The sequence below is a fragment of the Panicum hallii genome, chromosome 3 (assembly GCF_002211085.1).
Source record: "Panicum hallii strain FIL2 chromosome 3, PHallii_v3.1, whole genome shotgun sequence".
Lineage (NCBI taxonomy): Eukaryota > Viridiplantae > Streptophyta > Magnoliopsida > Poales > Poaceae > Panicum > Panicum hallii.
This window is the reverse complement of record NC_038044.1, coordinates 13,753,961-13,772,244: the sequence shown is the minus strand read 5'-3', so window position 1 is coordinate 13,772,244 and position 18,284 is coordinate 13,753,961. Positions and strand designations below refer to the sequence as shown.

Here is an 18,284-nt window from a genome sequence, read left to right as displayed (position 1 = left end):
TGCCATGAACAGTACTGTATGGCCAAGGTAGTTTATACTTTATACCAGTCGACATCGAGTACACGCATACGGGTGCTTAGTCAGACGCTGCTAAAAGGATTTTCTTTTCTTTTTTTTTTTGCAAAAAGCCGGTCATCATTGTTGCTTTCCCCTGCTGGCCTTTCCACAAAGCCGTTATTGATTCGCGGGGGCGAGGGCAGGGTGGGGAGCCAGTAGCGCCCTCTCCCCGGCTGGCTAGCTTTACAACATTTTGTTCTCGACTTCACTGGCCGGCTTTTCCCAAAAGCCCCTGCCCCTGGTGTGGTCTCGCCCGGATCCTGAATATCTTATGCGCGCGGCCTTTTGTTGGGAGGCCGGGGCGGGGCGGGGCGGGGCTCTCCTCCTCCTCCTCCTCCGTTATCCCCAGCGCGCGCGATCGACGTACGCAAGCATCAGCTAGCTGGCGTGCGGGCGACGGGCATGGCGGCGCTGCTGCTGCTGCTGCTGCTGCTGCTGGCCTGACGGCGGGGTCAGCGCGCGCGCGCGGCTCCTCAGTGGAGTACTGCGATACTCGCAATTAGCCTATTGGTTGTTTGTAACTAGACGCATGCACGTTCCACGTACTTTATTGGGCCAAAGATCCGCGACGCTGACGCATGCTGCCATGCGTCCCCCATTGGAGCCTAGTGCGCTGGCTGAGAGGAGCAGTGTACCGGTAGTTATCCCCTATGCCTCAGCTAGCAGATTAGCAACGCATCCTTCTGGCTCTCGCTCTCGATCGGTCAATGTAATACAAGGTCTTTGCTGTTCATAATTTGATCGACCAATACAACGTCGTTGCAGCTCATAGCTTAGTATAGTCATTTCTAGCCTGTGTGGATCCAGTCTTATCTAGGGGTGTTAATTGATCTTGATCTTAATGCCTTTCATAATCCAATTCAGCTCTTAATTTTTCGTAACTCAAAATTATGCACAATATGAGTTCGGTCTTTTTTAAATAAACCTGATACGCACCCTTAAAAAAAATCTGATCCTCTAAATTTTTAGACCATTTACTACTCTATCCTTATTAGCTAGAACTAGCCAGTTAATTTTCTCTAGCTGAGTAGAGGTAGTTAGCTGGATAATAATACTAGTAAGAGTTATTAACTGGGTGGATCGGCTCCTACGAGAGAGAGCACACGCAGCTAATTACGTCAAGGAGCGCGCGAGTGCGTTCTCCACGTTCTGTCTGGGTGACCGATGGGCGAGATCGAGGCTGATCGCGAGCAGCGATCCTGTCTGCGACCCGAAATCCGCGGGTCGTGGAGATGTGCGCGCGCCCCGGCCGACAGGCCCCGGAGCCATGGTGGCTCGAGCACTACCACCCCGGCGGGCGGATCGGTCGATGGTTTTGACTTGGGGGGCGGCTCGCTCGGGCCTACCCCGTCGGAACCATCATGCTCCAGGGCGAAACGGTGGCGTTCCGACGGGAGCACCGCAGGGGCATGCCTCGACATGTCCCTCGTCATGCCGCTATTAGCAGGCCTCAGGTGCCGATTTGTCGCTCAGCAGCACAGATGGGCAAACGGTCATCCGGAGTTGAATTTTTGGACACCGCTTCATGCTACTCTGCTAGGAGCCTAGTAGGATGCATCTGGTCTGTGTAGTCTGTGCATGTGTACTACTAGCATTTTCAAAATATTTGATAACTTCTCACTTTTACTATTCATATTCTGACTAAAATACGGAGCACAAAGGATTGACCAGTAAAGTGGCCTGATCTTTCTGAGGTATAGGCCACTTTAGCTACTAAGTTTGAAAGTTCAACTGGCTGGTAACATGCTCCGTTTTTATATCACCACGAATTTACTTTATGAGCTGAATTTAACTGCTTGCATGCCACGCTTATTCCGCACGCTTTTGGGCCCACGGCCAGTATTTTTTTAATCTCCTCGGCAGGAACCGAATGCGGCACTTGAGCTTTGAGACGGATTTGGGTCGTCCGAGCCAACCGTCAACCGCATTTGAAAAAAAAAAATCTCCTGTTAGTTGCATCCGATTATGTTCGTTCTTCAATTCGCTCGCCTTTTGCGTTGATGGAAACACCATGTAAAGCCAGCACATGAGGAAAGCTTGCGAACCCGGTGCACCCGCCTTTGTACTCTTCGATTAACTAGAATTCCCGCCACCGCAAGTGGCCATTTCCGGCATAAAAAATTGAAAAATTGGTACGGCCACTGCGCAGCGCGCAGGGAGGTAGAGAGTGGCGCCGCTCATCGTCCATCCATGGCTCTGGCTGTCGTCGCCATCCGGGTTTATCCGCTAGCTATCTCCTTTATCTTTCAAAGATGCGTCGACATTTGGCTCCTTTTTTTCTTGCACACTTGCATTTTTCATTTTTGCCATTCGGGCGATCCAGCAGGCTCTGCCAGTGCCTATCGCCCGGCAGGCACTCTCCGGTGCCGGGCACAAGTAGCCGCAGCACTTGCGAGACAGGCAACAGGGCGGCGGAATATTTGCCGATGGCGAAACGGATTATTTTAGGGTATAAACCCGCATGCAGAGCTCATCCGAAAGGGAGCGGGGCGACGAGAAAGCAGGGGGGCCGAGGGCACATATTCCCCCGCTCCTATTACGCGGCGGTGAGGTCGCAGCGCACGCACACCGCACTACGGCCTACGGGCAGGGCAGCACGGGCGGCAGCCACTGGCCACGTCCCGTACGCCCCCACACGTCGCGCTCCCCGGGGAATCCACGGCGGACACGACCACCGAAATCCCCCGGCCCCGGAAAGCCACCCATGCCAGCGGCCAGCCCAGCCACTGGCTGGCCGGCCGGCCGGCCGGCCGATGCGCGCAGCGCATGGCCACGCTCCCCTCGCCATGCGCTGCCCCCAGCGCAACTTGCCCTGCCGCCGCCTCGGCATACGGCCTCGTCGACCGGCCGGCTCGGCCCGCTGGGAAAAAAAAAAGGGAACCCGATTCCCGGCGCGCGTGCACGCATCCGGACCGTCCCTTTCCCCTGCGCGCACTGATACGAATCGTCCCCCCGCGATCAGATAAGGAGGACGCGTACGCTCTCGCAGTCTCGCGTACGCGCGCCCCCGTGAAACCCCCGCGCATCACAGGCGGAAAGGGCGATCGGACAATATACGAATACGGGGACGGGGAATATACCGGCTGCGGGCGCGGCTTCGCGATCTGATCGCGGCGGCTGCGCGCGCCTGAGCTGATCGGGGCAGGGAGCCCGCGGGCGGCAGCTTTGCGCTTGCGCAGGCGTGCGGGGGGTGTGGTGTGGCCATGGGCGCGACCGCTGGCGCTGAGGTCGACGGGGCGGGGCGGGGCGAATCCGGATCATTTTTGTGGCGCCGGGGCGGGGCGCCGGCGCGCGGGCTCCCGCCCGCGTCCACGTCGGCGGCCGGCCGGGCGGTGCTTCCGGATAAACAGGAGCCGGTCCGTGGAGGACGGGCTGCACTGCAAATATTCCCTCCGGGCAACTTGTTGCGCGGATAAGAGGTGCTGTCGAACAAAAGCTCGGCGCCGGCGAGCGACCGGAGGTCGATCGGCACGGAATGGAATTTCTAGCTGGTCCATAGCGAGGCCCTGGAACAGTTTATGCCCGTCCCTGAAACAGTACCTGCGACTGCGTGGGTCTGGAAGAACAGTAATACAGTGTTCAGTACACGTGTTTGTGTAAAAAAAAAAGTTTCTAGTGTGTGCAAATTATCGGACAGTTATGTAGAAATTATGCGACCTGTGATTTTCTAGCTAGCAGTTGTTTACACACACAGGGAGAGGACGCCATCGGTGACGGGCTCTGGCTGTCCTGTGAGGAGCAGTGCCATCTCCAAGCTAATTCTCTGCATCAGTGGCGTCAGATCGAATTCCGGAGGGGTTCACATCATGCATCCGCGTCTGCTGCACGCACCTATCCGATCTCTTGTTTCCGCATGCGTGTTCTTTCCTTTTTTCTCATCCCCTGCATGTACTAGGGTTTATCATACGTTTACGACGACAACCATATATGTGTAGAGATCTTATCTTCAGAAAAAGACAGATATATCTCCGCGTGATGCTGTCAGATATCATGATAGAACAGGAAGATAATCGTCACCCCGAACCTTATCGTGTGTATAGTTGCTTCAACGGAGGGGGTAAAAGTTGATTAGGCATTTAGGCCTACTTTTGGAGACAGCTCAAATCTTGTTGTGCTGCGTTGTTTCGTTGATTACATACTACTCAATTTTCATAGTGCGTAACCAGTACTTTGTTTGGACAATAATAGCAAGATTTCTTAGCTGTGAATATCAATCTAGGTATTGATATGACAATGACCAAGAAACATATTCCTTTGTGTTACGTTCAAGGTACATAGCCTTCACTAAAAGAAAAACCCTCGGTAATATTTGCTACCACCAAAATTCTAGATGAACAGTCCCAGGAAAATTTTTAAAGGTGATCATGACGCATTTGTCTTTTTTTCAATTGAGGAAATTCTTAGTCCAGATTTTTGTTCTTATATTACTCACCACACAAACCATATGCAGCTTTATGTGCTATGCAACTAAACTGCGCAAGTGTTCTGAGATTTTTCGTCACACAAAACGGCCAAACAAATACAAGTAATATTGGTGATTCAACAGCTATTTAGACTACATGTTCTAATCTCTCTCGCACCATTTTTTTCTTTAATTTTTAGGTACTATTCTTATTTTTAGCTTTAAGATGTGTGTGGAAAATTATGATCCCATCAGTTAAAAATTGTGTGTCTAGCTTTTAATACTATAGTATCGCAGATGCCTGAAAAATTCCTTTTCTCCAAAAAAAGGTTTTTTGCTACTCTAATAACCTAAACCTGTATTAAAAAAACAGAGAGGAAAAACTGAACTTATAATCTTCTCCTTGCCATTGTAAAATGGAGAACAACTTCTTCTATATATGTTGTTAATTAGGAAAACTTTATAATGTTACTCATATCTCAAAAATATCAGCTGCTTACAAATCTGCATCACTCTACGCATGTCTTCAAGATGGTTTAATTTTTTAATGTTGGACTCCAACTTATATGTTCAACAGTCACCTGCAAAATGAAAGTGCACTACACTACTGTAATATGGGACTATACCGACGGATTACGTACAACCATGTCTACCGTCACGAGGACAAACGGCGAAACCAAAGTGATGAAAAATAAATCTTTTGAACTGCCGGTGCAGTTTCTTATTGCAGTTTTGCCAATTACTGGAGGAACTGATGTACGCTATTACGTCTGCAATAGAAAAACAAAGAAACAGCAGTATAGGTTTTATGGCTGCTCTGCCCGAGCTAACAAAAGCCACGAGGTACACGCCTACGCACAGCTATACAAGCGTGAAGCGCCGAGGCATCTTTTCTACCCCGCAAGGCGCAAGCTAGCAGCTGGCCGAATCGAAGAGGTGGCGTTGTTGGCTTCTCTCACGGGAACCTCATGCCCCCGTGGACCATCGCCGCCCCGCCACCTCGGCGTCGCGCGAATCATCAAGTCCATCACGCGAGAGGACATGCGGCGTCGCACGGCGACACCCTGCATGGCCCCCCCTTTCTCTAAGTCCCCGATCGAGCGATCTGCATCTATCGGTCGATCAATAATCCCCCGCGCGCCCAGCTGTCCGGTGCTGCGTGTGTGCGTGGCAGGCCCTGCTGTACCTGAGTAGTGAGTACTCGCGGGGCACTGCCTGTGCAGGCGCGAGCTAAGCCAGAGCACTCATGCACAGTACACTGTGCTACTCCCACCTAACTCGAGTCCCCTGACGCCATCTTTTGTTCCCACGCCAGCCCGGAGCGTGGCGCGCGGTGCGGAGCACGCACGCACGCATGGCGCCACCACTGCACGCTGCACTGGCCATGCACCCGCGCGCTCCATGCGCGCATGCATCCAGCCGTTGCAGTCTCTCGGGGTCGGGGGGTGTTACTAGTCCGTAGCTGGCAACAGAGACGCCGCTGCGCTGCGCTGCCTGCCTGTTGCCTGCCGAACGGCGTGGTGGAGCTAGCCGGCCGTTAGTAACAGCTAATGAGTACGCGCACGCACCTCGCACCAAAGAGCTCGAGTGCCAACAGCAGCAACGCCTGGGGGTCAAAGTAGCTTTCCACCCCCCGTCTTTTCCGAGCCCGTTACATGTCGTCATGCCGGCAGCTTCGCCCGTTACTAGCTCGTTTACGTTACCGGCCAGCCTTTTTTGCTCTCGACGCGCAAGGCGGCGGACGACGACGAAACGGACCCGTGTTCTCCGGAACGAAAGGGGGATGAGGATGAGAGCTGTGACGCTTGGTTCGCGTAGCGCCCAGCTGGGTCGCGCGTCAGGATCCACGCGCCGGTGTGGCACTTGGTGGCACACGGCGTGCGCGCTCGCTTGGGGAGCACGGCCTCATGGCGCCCTGCACGGCTGCACTGCAAGGCTCCGAGTTTAACTTGGCCACCTGCGCGGCTGCTAGCCAGAGACACCCTCTCGGCGCTTCGCCCCCACTACAGGGCCGCGCCCTTCCGATCGTTTTCGTGGCCTTTTCCCCGTCGCCATCGGGCAGTGGGATGATATTTTTGGCAGAACGGCAGCCGTGATACGGCCGCGAGCCCGGGCGGCCGCAAGCTGGGCTCAGCAAAAGTCGTGTCCAACCGGACTTACACGTGGACCTCTATTCTTTTTTACTTCCTTTATGAGGACAGGTCTTTTTCATTGTTGTTCAAAAAAAATGGTCGCTTCTACACACGTCCTAATATAACCTTGTTAGGTTGACCGAAGTCACGGCATGCTTCAATTCATAGGTCTAAACTTGAACGAGTGTGTTCATCTTCTCTTGTGGAACATCTCTTCTACCTCATTAAAGGAAGGCGTGCGGGAAGCAAGACGGTCCAACGAAGGAGGCAAATATGGAGGCTGGGGGCAGAGAGGCGCCAACCATCATAGTGTTGACTATGGATAGTGGTGGGTTGCCGGTGGGTGGTGCCGGGATAGGGAGGCACAATGAAGGCCTTCGCGAGCCACGTTAATCTCCCTGGGGTTCGGGAGTGGACACGGTAATAGATCATCGTATATTGGATTGAATCATGGATGACAAACAAGGATAGCTAGCTAGAAATGAGGTTTTGGTATGTAAACAACGAGATGTGCATGTCGTGTAGATGCCATGTGTTAGTTCTTGATCTAACTGTCGACCGATAAAAATGTAAAAAACAACAAATTGTAGCAGAGCATCTCCATGCTCTTTATTGAATCTTGGCTCATTTGTAGGCACCACGCTAATCGCGTGGTGAACTTGCTGTAACATAACTGGTTGTTGCAACTGGCACAACCAGTTGTATCCTTCCAACTCCCACTAAAAACAACCGTCACATTTATAATCTACCCTTGGTTATTCAATCATACACGCAAGTGTTAACTGTGGGTCTGTGGCACCTCATTTTGAATTATTGTCTAATAGTCCTCACTAACCATGCTAAGATCCCATAGTGCTCGGGTTCAAACCTTTTGCCCCCTATGTTTGAATATGTTTTAAGATGTGTGTAAACCTTTTTATTGACTAGATTATAACACATTTGTTTTTTTATATCAAAATTGTTTGTTGGAAGACTTTCATACTAAATCGAACTACAAATTGTAGTGTTCTAAATCAAATGAAGCATTAGCATTATGATGTTCAACAATTTAAATTATATGAGTAGATCTATTTTGAAACACTACAACTATAATTTATTAACTTTTAAGTTGTAGTGTTCCAATTACCTTTTAATTATAATTGTAGTGTTCAGAAACACGAAAAATATACGAGTAGAACTATTTCGAAGAATACCTTCGTGGTCTCATAAGTTTACTAAATATTATAAATGTTATCTCGGAAGAATACTAAAATTGTGATAAAGATACGTGTTGGAGACAATATTATGTTCAAAATGTTAAGTATCTTTGTTTCGAAAAAAATGTTAAGTATCTTTGATTGGAGGGCCTAACATAGCCGATGATCACCATTAACATGTCCTGCCATGGGAGGTGCTCTTTCTTTCTCCAAGTACCCCTGACAAGATCCACGCAACTGCAATATTGTTCCATAAGTGATGAAGTTCAAAATGAATCTGCATCCTTTGCGTCTGGTTCGCGGATTCCATAGGCGCCTGCCTAGCTGGACTCCAATTCTCCAAACTCCCTCCGTCCTCCCAGGCTCCCATAAAAAGCCCAATCCCTCCACCCCACCTGCATACCACTCGTGCTCGCAAACAAGCGTGCGAGTTCGAGGCGAGGCGGCCCCTTTTGCATGTTGCATGCCGTAGCTCTGGCGGTGTAGTCCTCCTCCTCCCCAACCCCTCGCCTCCGCTCTCCCCATCTCGCGATTCGAACCAGTCCCCCATTGCGAGCGCGCCGCCACAGCTGTTGCCAGGCTCCGGGAAGGGATCGTGCGTGCGGGGCTCGGGTTCCCAGGAGGGAGTGGCGGCGGGCGATCGATCGGAGAGGCGGCGACTCGGGATCGGGTGAGTCGTCGTTTGATCTTCCGTTTTCCGAAACCCGCCTCCCTGCGCGATGGGACTGCTCGGGTGCGCCTGTTGCCGCCTCGCCGCACCGTCTCCTCGTCGTTCGTCGCTCACCACGCGCGTCCGCCTAATGCTGCAGGCCGGAGCCGGGGCCGGGGCGCGGCGGGGGAGCCGCGGCGGCGCATGAGCTCTGACGCCGCGGGCGGCCAGCGCAGCAGCAGCAGCAGCAACCGCGCAAGGGGCGACGCGGCGCTGATGCCGACCTCCTCGCCCTTCACCGGCGACGGCGGCGGCGCGGGCTCCCCGACCCGCGTCGAGCGCATGCTCCGGGAGCGGGAGCACAGCCGCCGCCACCTATTCGCGCCATCGGACGCGATGGACACCGACGGTGCCGAGCCCGCCTCCGCTTCCGCGGGGGCCTTCGTGGCGGATGGCGTTCAGTCGCCTGGGTGTGCAGCGCCTGCCAACATGGAGGATGCCGGTGGCGTCGCCCCTGGGCACGCCGCGCGACCGCCGCTCGCTGGCTCCCGCAGCGGATTCCGCCGCCTCGGCCTCCGCGGCATGAAGCAGCGCCTCCTGGTCGTCGCGAACCGCCTGCCCGTATCTGCCAACCGCCGCGGCGAGGACCAGTGGTCGCTGGAGATCAGCGCCGGCGGCCTCGTCAGCGCCCTCCTCGGTAATTCCAAAATCTAACCTCCTCCCAAATGCGATGTGAACGGGAGATGCATGCATTCGAGTTCTGCGCTAACAACTGCCTTGGCTCATATGAAATTTTGCTAATGCTCAAGGCGTGAAAGACGTCGACGCGAAATGGATCGGCTGGGCGGGCGTAAACGTTCCCGACGAGGTTGGCCAGCGAGCCCTCACCAGAGCACTTGCTGAGAAGGTTGGTTGCAATTCGTGAGAAATTCCATGTCGTCTTGGTCAATAGAACAGTGACTTTTGTTATCACTCCAATAATTTGAGACATTTTTTGTGGATTGCTTGAACAACGCAGAGATGCATACCAGTGTTCCTGGATGAGGAGATTGTGCACCAGTACTACAATGGGTACTGCAACAACATCTTGTGGCCACTGTTCCACTACCTAGGACTACCACAAGAGGACAGGCTGGCAACAACGAGGAATTTTGAGTCACAGTTCGACGCGTACAAGCGTGCTAACCAGATGTTCGCAGATGTTGTCTACCAGCACTACCAGGAGGGGGATGTAATCTGGTGCCATGACTACCATCTCATGTTCCTCCCCAAGTGCCTCAAGGACCATGATATCAATATGAAGGTCGGGTGGTTCCTGCACACACCATTCCCGTCATCAGAGATTTACCGGACACTGCCATCCCGCTTAGAGTTGCTTCGCTCTGTGCTATGTGCTGATTTAGTCGGGTAAGCATACCTATCGATTTCGTGTCTGCTGTCCTTTTGTTGTATTTGATTGTCAAAGCTGAGAAGCTTAGCTGAGTATCCTTTTTATGCTTGATTTACTTAAAGTAACTTTATGACTTTGACTATGCTTTTTTGTGCATATAATTCCTAGTGAGTCAGAAAAATTCAGAGTAATTGGTTATTTTGCTTGTCTGGAAATAAAGTTACTCCCCGATCAGGGTGTAATTAAATTGATTATTTTTGGGTTCTGACAGCCTAGTGCCAAATTATAACATCGCAAAAAAAGTGGGAATAGAAATCAGGTGATAATGAAGGTTCTAGTTTGACAGGCATGAAATGGATTGCTTGCCAGTTCATTGACTGTAAAACAGAGAAAGCGGTTCTAGAGACTGATGCTTTTGTGATGTACTGCTATCATGATAGGAATGTATCAGATCAACAATATTGGTGATTTTTTTAAGCTCCTACTGACCTGACCAGTCACCTATGAAGTTTACTTTAGATGCAAAACCTTAACCTACTTATTAACTTTTACTTTTCTGCAAATTTCCAAGAAATTTATTCTGGAAAAGCTAAGATAAAGAATGCAGGCAAATGCATTCGAACAGATCTCTGCATATGAAGCTATTAGTTTTCACTTATGTGAGTTATTTCATGGTGGTCTTATTTATTTCTTCAGATTTCATACTTATGATTATGCGAGGCATTTTGTGAGTGCTTGCACTAGAATACTTGGACTTGAGGGTACCCCTGAGGGTGTGGAAGATCAAGGAAGACTAACCAGGGTTGCAGCGGTAATCATCAAGACTAATGTTTTTCTGAGCTATGTTGTAGACGTACTTAAAGTGTATTGTAACCTTATTCCATTCTCTTGATAATTCCTTATGCATATTTCATTGTCATATTGATTATTATTGGTTATCCAAAACATATTTGCGAAATGAATGATTCTTTTCACTCACTTGGCTGAAATCTTCAGTTTCCTATTGGGATAGACTCTGATCGTTTCAAGCGAGCATTGGAGCTTCCAGCAGTTAAAAGGCACATCAATGAATTAACTCATCGTTTTGCCGGCCGAAAGGTATGGAAACACCCGTCCTTTACTTGCAATAGGACAAACTTATAATTCATTATAAGAAACCAGATACGAAAACAAGTTCATCACTATATATTTTGGTTCCATCTGATTTTCTGTTTACATGGAAATATCCATAACTATCTGTTTATTTATTGAACTGTGAATATGGTCTTTCTCTTTATGTGAGCCACCTTTAAAAATGTTTGCTTTGTAGCAGGGCTACCTACATGATAAGTAGTTATCTAACTTCTTCAAATCTCTTTGATTTCTTTAAAAACTAGAGTAGACTTTTGTGTCGTTTGAGTGTGTAATATTGTCAGGCAGCATGAACGGTAATCCTATTACTGGTGCAAAATGAATGTATCTCTAATTATTTCTTGTCATCAGGATAAGGATTTGTTATGTATGTCTCACAAGAATACAAACATCCGAATTGTTCGAGTTTACTTCTAGGTGACTACCTGGTTAAAAGAACTCAAAAAACTGTTCACCTCTGAAGAATATATGCCATATCAGCCTGAAGCTTTATATTGAAATGACTACTGAAAATAGCTGATCAATAATCTGTGGTCATAGCTGAGTGGTCCTATATCTCTCCGCATTTTATCAGAGTGATGAATTTGATAAGCAGGGTAGTATTTCTGTTGTGATCACTAAACCATGCATTATTATTCATTCGTTGAACATACCTTGCACCCTACAGTACTGTGGTTGCTGAATGCCCTGGAAGTCTAGCAGTTTGAAATACTCGTCAGTTGCTACTTATCCTAATCCTTTTGTTATCAATAATTTGTTTTTCCTTTATGTTCATTACTTACCTCTATAACTCCTTTAATTTTGAATTTTATCTGTTTCGCTGACATTTAACGATATATTGTTGTTCCTTATATAGTTTTTTTCCTAATGTGCTAGGTAATGCTTGGTGTTGATCGACTTGACATGATCAAGGGAATTCCACAAAAGATTTTGGCCTTTGAAAAGTTTCTTGAGGAAAACCCAGACTGGAATGACAAAGTTGTTCTGCTGCAGATTGCTGTGCCAACAAGAACTGACGTCCCTGAGTGTATGAGCCCCTTTCTGTCTTCTCCCCTTATTTGTCAATACTTAGTGCAAGTCTTCAAGCATGCGCAGTGTGTATATATATATATATATATATATATATATAAGATGCAGAAATATGATTTGACTTGCATGAGTCCTTAATTTACAGTTTAATATCTTCTGTATTAAATAAAAATCCTTTTTTAAGTTATCTATTTGGGTATTTCTCAAGTTTTGTTTCCAGTTTCGGGTGTAAAATATCCATGCCCTTTTACTTTTCTGGATAATGAGAAAGATAATCCTATTGCATTCTTTATTCTGTAATGGGCTCACTCTAGTTTTCCATACTGAATCATAAGCCGCAATGGTTCAGTTAGTGCGTACGGCAGAGTTCTGAACGATTCTGTATGCTAAAATGTTCAATGACTCTTGGGGGATGCTGTATCATCCTTAATAAAGGGCTTTCCAATAGCTTACAATAGCTCTAGATTAGTGTTTGATGGACTTCTTGTTACATTATATGCATATATGATAACTTATTGCCTTTATGAAATGAAATAGACTTTTTTTTCCTAGAACATGTGCAATTGCTAGTATATTTGCCTCAAAAGCATTTCCACAATGTTACATTCTTATTAGTTTCCGTAGATGTCTTGTGGTTATCCAAAACAACACCTTTATGTGACCGGAGGGAGCAGTTGTATGCTGCTCGCAAAATTTTTTTTATTATGTTTTGATTTAATATACTCAATGAACGTTGCTATAGTTTGCATCTTATATGCATACAACTTGATGAACCCACATGTTTATTTGTGGTTGGTTATTATTGATAAGAAATGTAATATTGTAATCACGAGTCACTTTGTACTCAGAACTTGCTTGAGTATAGTGTGCGTGGATAGGACGCCCATAGTACCACCTGTTCTTTTACAAATGTGTTAACGCTCTTATGATGGACCTTGCTTATGGAGAAATAGATTAAATAAATTGCTTTACAACTGTTTTTGCTGGTTTTGTACGATAATGCCATTAATCTGTTCTGAAGTTCTACGAAATTGTTGTTGGTCACTGAATAACTAGCCACTATGATATGCAGATCAAAAGCTTACGAGCCAAGTGCATGAAATTGTTGGGCGCATAAATGGTCGATTTGGAACCTTAACTGCTGTCCCTATTCATCATCTGGTAGTTTTCACGCTTTTTATTGCTGCCTCCATAGCTGTATTATGACCTAACTTTACCTAAGCAATATATCAAATCTTCTGCTGAGTAGGCACTGCTCATTAGCACCAATTACCAACATAAGGTTCTAATTTTGTAGAAATGATATTATCTATTTTGATGTCTGAAGTATTACAGATAAACTATCAAGATTTCAACCCCGCATAAGAAAGCTTGAATGCATTTTCTTTAAAAGAATCTGAAGCAATGCATTTCTTGCAGGACCGATCTCTTGATTTCCATGCCTTGTGCGCTCTTTATGCCGTCACAGGTAATTACTACAGTTCTCTTGATGCTTACATTTAGGCAGATGGGACTGCTTCCACCTTTAATATAGCTGATTTGTTCATTTAATCAGAGGTTTCCTGCCTTTTGTTATACATGTTAATTTCACTGTCTTTGTTCAGATGTGGCTCTTGTAACATCACTGAGAGATGGGATGAACCTTGTGAGCTATGAGTATGTTGCATGCCAAGGATCTAAGAAAGGAGTTCTGATACTTAGCGAGGTAACTGATCAATTATGCATGCCATTATTTGTTTTTTCTGGGATTTTATTTTCTAAATTTGTTGCTATTACTGCAATTTCAGTTTGCTGGGGCTGCCCAATCACTTGGAGCTGGTGCTATCCTAGTAAACCCTTGGAATATTACAGAAGTTGCAGATTCGATACGCCATGCTTTAACGATGCCATCCGATGAGAGGGAGAAAAGACACAGGCATAACTATGCCCATGTGACCACTCACACGGCTCAAGATTGGGCTGAAACTTTTGTATGGTAAGGTTCTAACTTCCAGTAGTTTGATTAATAATTTGGTGGACCCTAGTCCCTTTGGTGTAAAATTTGTTTGCAACTCTGGCTTTCTGATGATCATCCTTTCATTTTTCATGTAGTGAACTAAATGACACGGTTGCTGAAGCACAACTGAGAACAAGACAAGTTCCTCCCGGTCTCCCTAGTCAAACAGCAATCCAGCAATATCTGCGATCTAAAAACCGTCTGCTCATATTGGTAATTCCATATTTCGTCTTTCATACAATCATAATTGATATCGTGGAGAAATTTTTCATCATGTTAACTGGGCGTTATAATTCAGAAATTGCTCACTTGTATCCAGTAGCAAGTGCTTGAGTCAATTTGAACAATCACATCTTTTGCTCTTATGCGGCCATTGTCTTCACTCTGGTTGTTGCCTTACACTCAGTTAGACTAGGTCATCATGAGAAATTTTTCGCATATTCAAGTCTCCAATGTTCTTTTTACTGATTCAGGAATGCCAGTGAAGTTTTTACTTTCAGCTTTCCATAAGACTTTCAGGACCCTTGCACTTTGAAGTTCTTTATGAGTGGATAATGTTAATTGCACCTTTACAGTAACAGCTTCAATTCTTGTAATTTATACATATGACTGGTTGTAGGGTTTCAATTCAACATTGACTGAGCCAGTGGAATCCTCTGGGAGAAGGGGTGGTGACCAAATCAAGGAAATGGAACTCAAGTTGCATCCTGACTTAAAGGGTCCTCTGAAAGCCCTCTGTGAGGATGAGAATACTACAGTTATTGTTCTCAGTGGCAGTGACAGGAGTGTTCTCGATGAAGTAATACTCAGAGCATGCCTGTCTTTTATTTTAGATTTGATCGGTTGACCACTATGTTTCACCTCAGAACCAACACATCTCTCTATATGTGCAGAATTTCGGAGAATTTAAAATGTGGTTGGCGGCAGAGCATGGGATGTTTCTACGCCCGACTTATGGAGAATGGATGACGACAATGCCTGAGCATCTGAACATGGACTGGGTTGACAGTGTAAAGGTTAGCCTGCTTCATGAATAATGTCCTGTTGTATCCAATTAATATAAAGTTTCTGACAATTTGTTTTCTCCCAGCATGTTTTTGAATATTTTACAGAAAGAACCCCAAGGTCCCACTTCGAACATCGTGAAACATCATTTGTGTGGAATTACAAGTATGCTGGTAGGTGTTGATCTTCCATGCATTTTTTTTAAAAGTAAAAAGCTTTTGTACACTAACATTTATTTCCACCTGCTATTGCAAAGATGTTGAATTTGGAAGGCTACAAGCAAGAGATATGTTGCAGCACTTGTGGACAGGTCCGATCTCGAATGCAGCTGTTGATGTTGTTCAGGGGAGTCGATCAGTTGAAGTTCGGTCTGTTGGCGTTACAAAGGTCAGTGGTGCAGTATGATGATTCATGTTGGTAGATGGTTTTCTCCATATTTGGCTAGTTGAGTTTTACAGATCATTTGTTTTCTTTCTATAGGGTGCTGCAATTGATCGTATCTTAGGGGAGATAGTTCACAGTGAAAACATGGTTACTCCAATTGACTATGTCCTATGTGTAGGACACTTCCTTGGAAAGGTATTTTTGCAGTTCCATGTTCTTGCTTCAATCAATTTGTTTTTTATGTGCAGATGCATGATGAAAATCAGTATTTATGCTTCATTTTTTATGTGAAAATTGAAATATGCTTGGATCATAGTCAAACTTTCAAAGGCAACTATATCTTTCCTTACCGATTGAATTATGATAAAATTGTAAAATACCCTGTTTCTGTTTAGAAATCATTTTTAGGATAAGTCATGCCTTAAGAAGAAACTTGTCCACATAAAAGATTGATACTGTTTCGTTAATGTACCAAAAGAAACATCCTCGTCAATCTGCTGATGCAACAATACAAAATGAGTCCAGTAATGCTTCTCAAAACTCTATGGATAAGCTTGAGACCAAAATTGCTAACTGTTTCGATATGCATTCAAATAGAAGTTCGAAAGTCTAAACAAATGGAGGAGCTTTCTGTATGGATTCTGTATGTTTCCTTCCGATTGTTAAAAGCTTACTTTGAATAATATCCTTCTGTTAGTTAAAAAAGAATAATATCTATCTTTCAAGTGTACTGTAGTAATTCTTATTTAAGTTCATTCATGTACTACTATACTGATTCTTGATGAATAATTTCAACGCCTGTTCTATCCATCTTTGACTTCGATCGGTAACATCTGCTTCCTCTTGTTTTCAGGATGAGGACATCTATGTCTTTTTCGATCCCGAGTACCCTTCTGAATCCAAAGTAAAACCAGAGGGTGGCTCAGCATCCCTTGACCGGAGGCCAAACGGAAGGCCTTCAAACGGCAGGAGCAACTCCAGGAACTCACAGTCTAGGACACAGAAGGCGCAGCATGTTGCATCTGAGAAGTCATCCTCGTCAAGTCACAGCAGCACGAGCAGCGACCACAACTGGCGCGAAGGGTCCTCGGTCCTCGATCTGAAGGGCGAGAACTACTTCTCCTGCGCCGTCGGAAGGAAGCGCTCCAACGCCCGTTACCTGCTCAACTCCTCGGAGGATGTTGTCTCCTTCCTCAAGGAATTGGCAACGGCAACAGCTGGCTTCCAGGCCGGCAATGCCGATTACATGTTCTTGGATAGGCAGTAAATAGCTCGCAGGCTCCGAGCTTACCAGAGAAGTATTAACCCCTTTTGGGGGGAATATATATTCATTTCTCATATGCGCGACAGAGTTCACCCGTAGCCCGTTAGTGTTGTACAATCCTGTACAAAATTTATGCTCGTGATAAAACTGTGAGGGGAGCAAATGGAATGGATAAAGTAGTTTAGGATGTTCATCGCTTCTGGTATGATATGCAATCTTTGCGGTGTTTAATTGGTTCGTTCTTCGACTTTGCGCTGTCAAATATCACCAATTTTCTGCTACCTCATGAGTTTGGAATGGTGCTTCAGATTTATAATTATAGTTACACGTTTTTTTAGAATTCACCATGAAAATCTTGTCTGGATGAATATAAAAAGTGTACGGAGTAGGAGTAGTTCTAAAATAAAACTTGTCCTGATGCACGCTTACACTACACAAGGAGCCCCAGGCGGGGCAGGATGCAAACTTGTCTGGATGCAAGGACTGGAGCCAGCTGATATTGCGGGCAGGGAGGTTGCATCCCCTGACGGAATCAACCTGCACAGGAAGAGAAAGCTACCTACTCCCGAAATATACTAATGCAGCTCATGCAAGCAATGAGCTATCCCAATCAATGGAGCTCATGCTTGGGTTGGATGCCTTCATCCGTGGGGCTCCTCCCCAACCCTAACCACATTCCTGCATTACTTGGTCAGACAAGCCACGGGCCTTCATGATTGCTTATCCATTTCAGCGACGCAGCTTGTCATTTCCTATGTGCTCGCTCTCGTCACCTCCCCCACACCTCCATTCAGGCTCGATCGTCCCCTCAAACCGGGTTTAAATTACAGAACGATTCTTGCAAACAAAGAACTCCCCAAGTCCAAATTCCCGGTTGTGCCTGTCCAATGAATTCCTTGAAAAACCGGAGACATTTTTTTCGGCGACGGCGACGTTTTTGAGTTAGCACAAACTTGCACCATAATTAAGCGGAGAAACGCACATGATTTGCCCGCAGTTTGCAAGCATGGATATTTTCATTGGATGGAAATGAAATGGGATTAAGTGAAGAGAGGAGTGCCCCGTACGACACGTCAGGGGGGCCCAAGCAGCAGCACCCTCCGATCGTCGACGCGGTTCTCTTGCGGACATAAAATGCTCGGCCATTTAGCGTGGCTGGATTCCCCAGCTGCCGAAGCGGATGGACGAGGAGTTGCAAGAAGCCGACGTCTTGTGGCCGTGGACGGACACGCCACCGCCGTCGTCGTCGCCGGAGGAGGAGGAGGGGAGCTACCTGCTGCCGGCGGCTCTTCCCGAGCTGTACGAGCACGATGCCGGCGCCGTCGAGTTCTCGTGCGAACCGTTCAGCGGGCCGCCTGCCTCGTCGATCTCGAGCCTGACGTCGAGCGCGCAGTGGTTCGAGTCTGACTGGTCGTCGGACGGGTTCTTCCTCTCCGGCCCGTCCTCCGCGGTTTCTCCCGGGGTTGGGCTCGACGCCACGGAGGAGTTCCTGGAGGCGGACGTGCTGTGGCCGGACACCAACGACGACGACGAGGCGGGGGCAGACGGCGCGGCGGAGTTTTGGTGGCGTTGTTGCCGCCGCGTAGAGGAAGCCGCAGCAGCTGCTGCGGCGGCCGCCGCCGCTTGTGGTGAACGTGAAGGGTGGAGGC

The 18,284-nt window shown here is 47.2% G+C and overlaps 1 protein-coding gene across 2 annotated transcripts; it reads left to right on the top strand.

Moving 5' to 3' along the window:
- Positions 1–8,179: 8,179 nt before the first annotated feature.
- Positions 8,180–16,840, top strand: LOC112884894 (alpha,alpha-trehalose-phosphate synthase [UDP-forming] 1-like). 2 transcript variants are annotated; one of them, XM_025950517.1, is made up of 18 exons: positions 8,180–8,457; positions 8,597–9,133; positions 9,246–9,343; positions 9,455–9,843; positions 10,523–10,637; positions 10,823–10,924; positions 11,834–11,984; positions 13,059–13,147; positions 13,406–13,454; positions 13,591–13,691; positions 13,774–13,961; positions 14,078–14,195; positions 14,602–14,781; positions 14,876–14,998; positions 15,073–15,160; positions 15,244–15,374; positions 15,468–15,566; positions 16,225–16,638. In XM_025950517.1, the coding sequence occupies exons 2-18, from the start codon at positions 8,641–8,643 to the stop codon at positions 16,636–16,638; spliced, it is 2,928 nt and encodes a 975-aa protein (XP_025806302.1). In that variant the 5' UTR covers positions 8,180–8,457; positions 8,597–8,640. The 2 variants fall into 2 exon arrangements, with proteins under 2 accessions (XP_025806302.1, XP_025806303.1); XM_025950518.1 differs by lacking the exon at positions 8,180–8,457 and having other exon boundaries at positions 8,641–9,133; positions 16,225–16,840.
- Positions 16,841–18,284: the final 1,444 nt, after the last annotated feature.

Coding starts and splice junctions, on each gene's coding strand:
- LOC112884894 (XM_025950518.1), top strand. CDS start 8,641: ATGAGCTCTGACGCCGCGGGCGGCCAGCGCAGCAGCAGCAGCAGCAAC. Junction 13,148..13,405: donor CTGTCCCTATTCATCATCTG/GTAGTTTTCACG, acceptor CATTTCTTGCAG/GACCGATCTCTTGATTTCCA. Junction 14,999..15,072: donor ACTGGGTTGACAGTGTAAAG/GTTAGCCTGCTT, acceptor GTTTTCTCCCAG/CATGTTTTTGAATATTTTAC.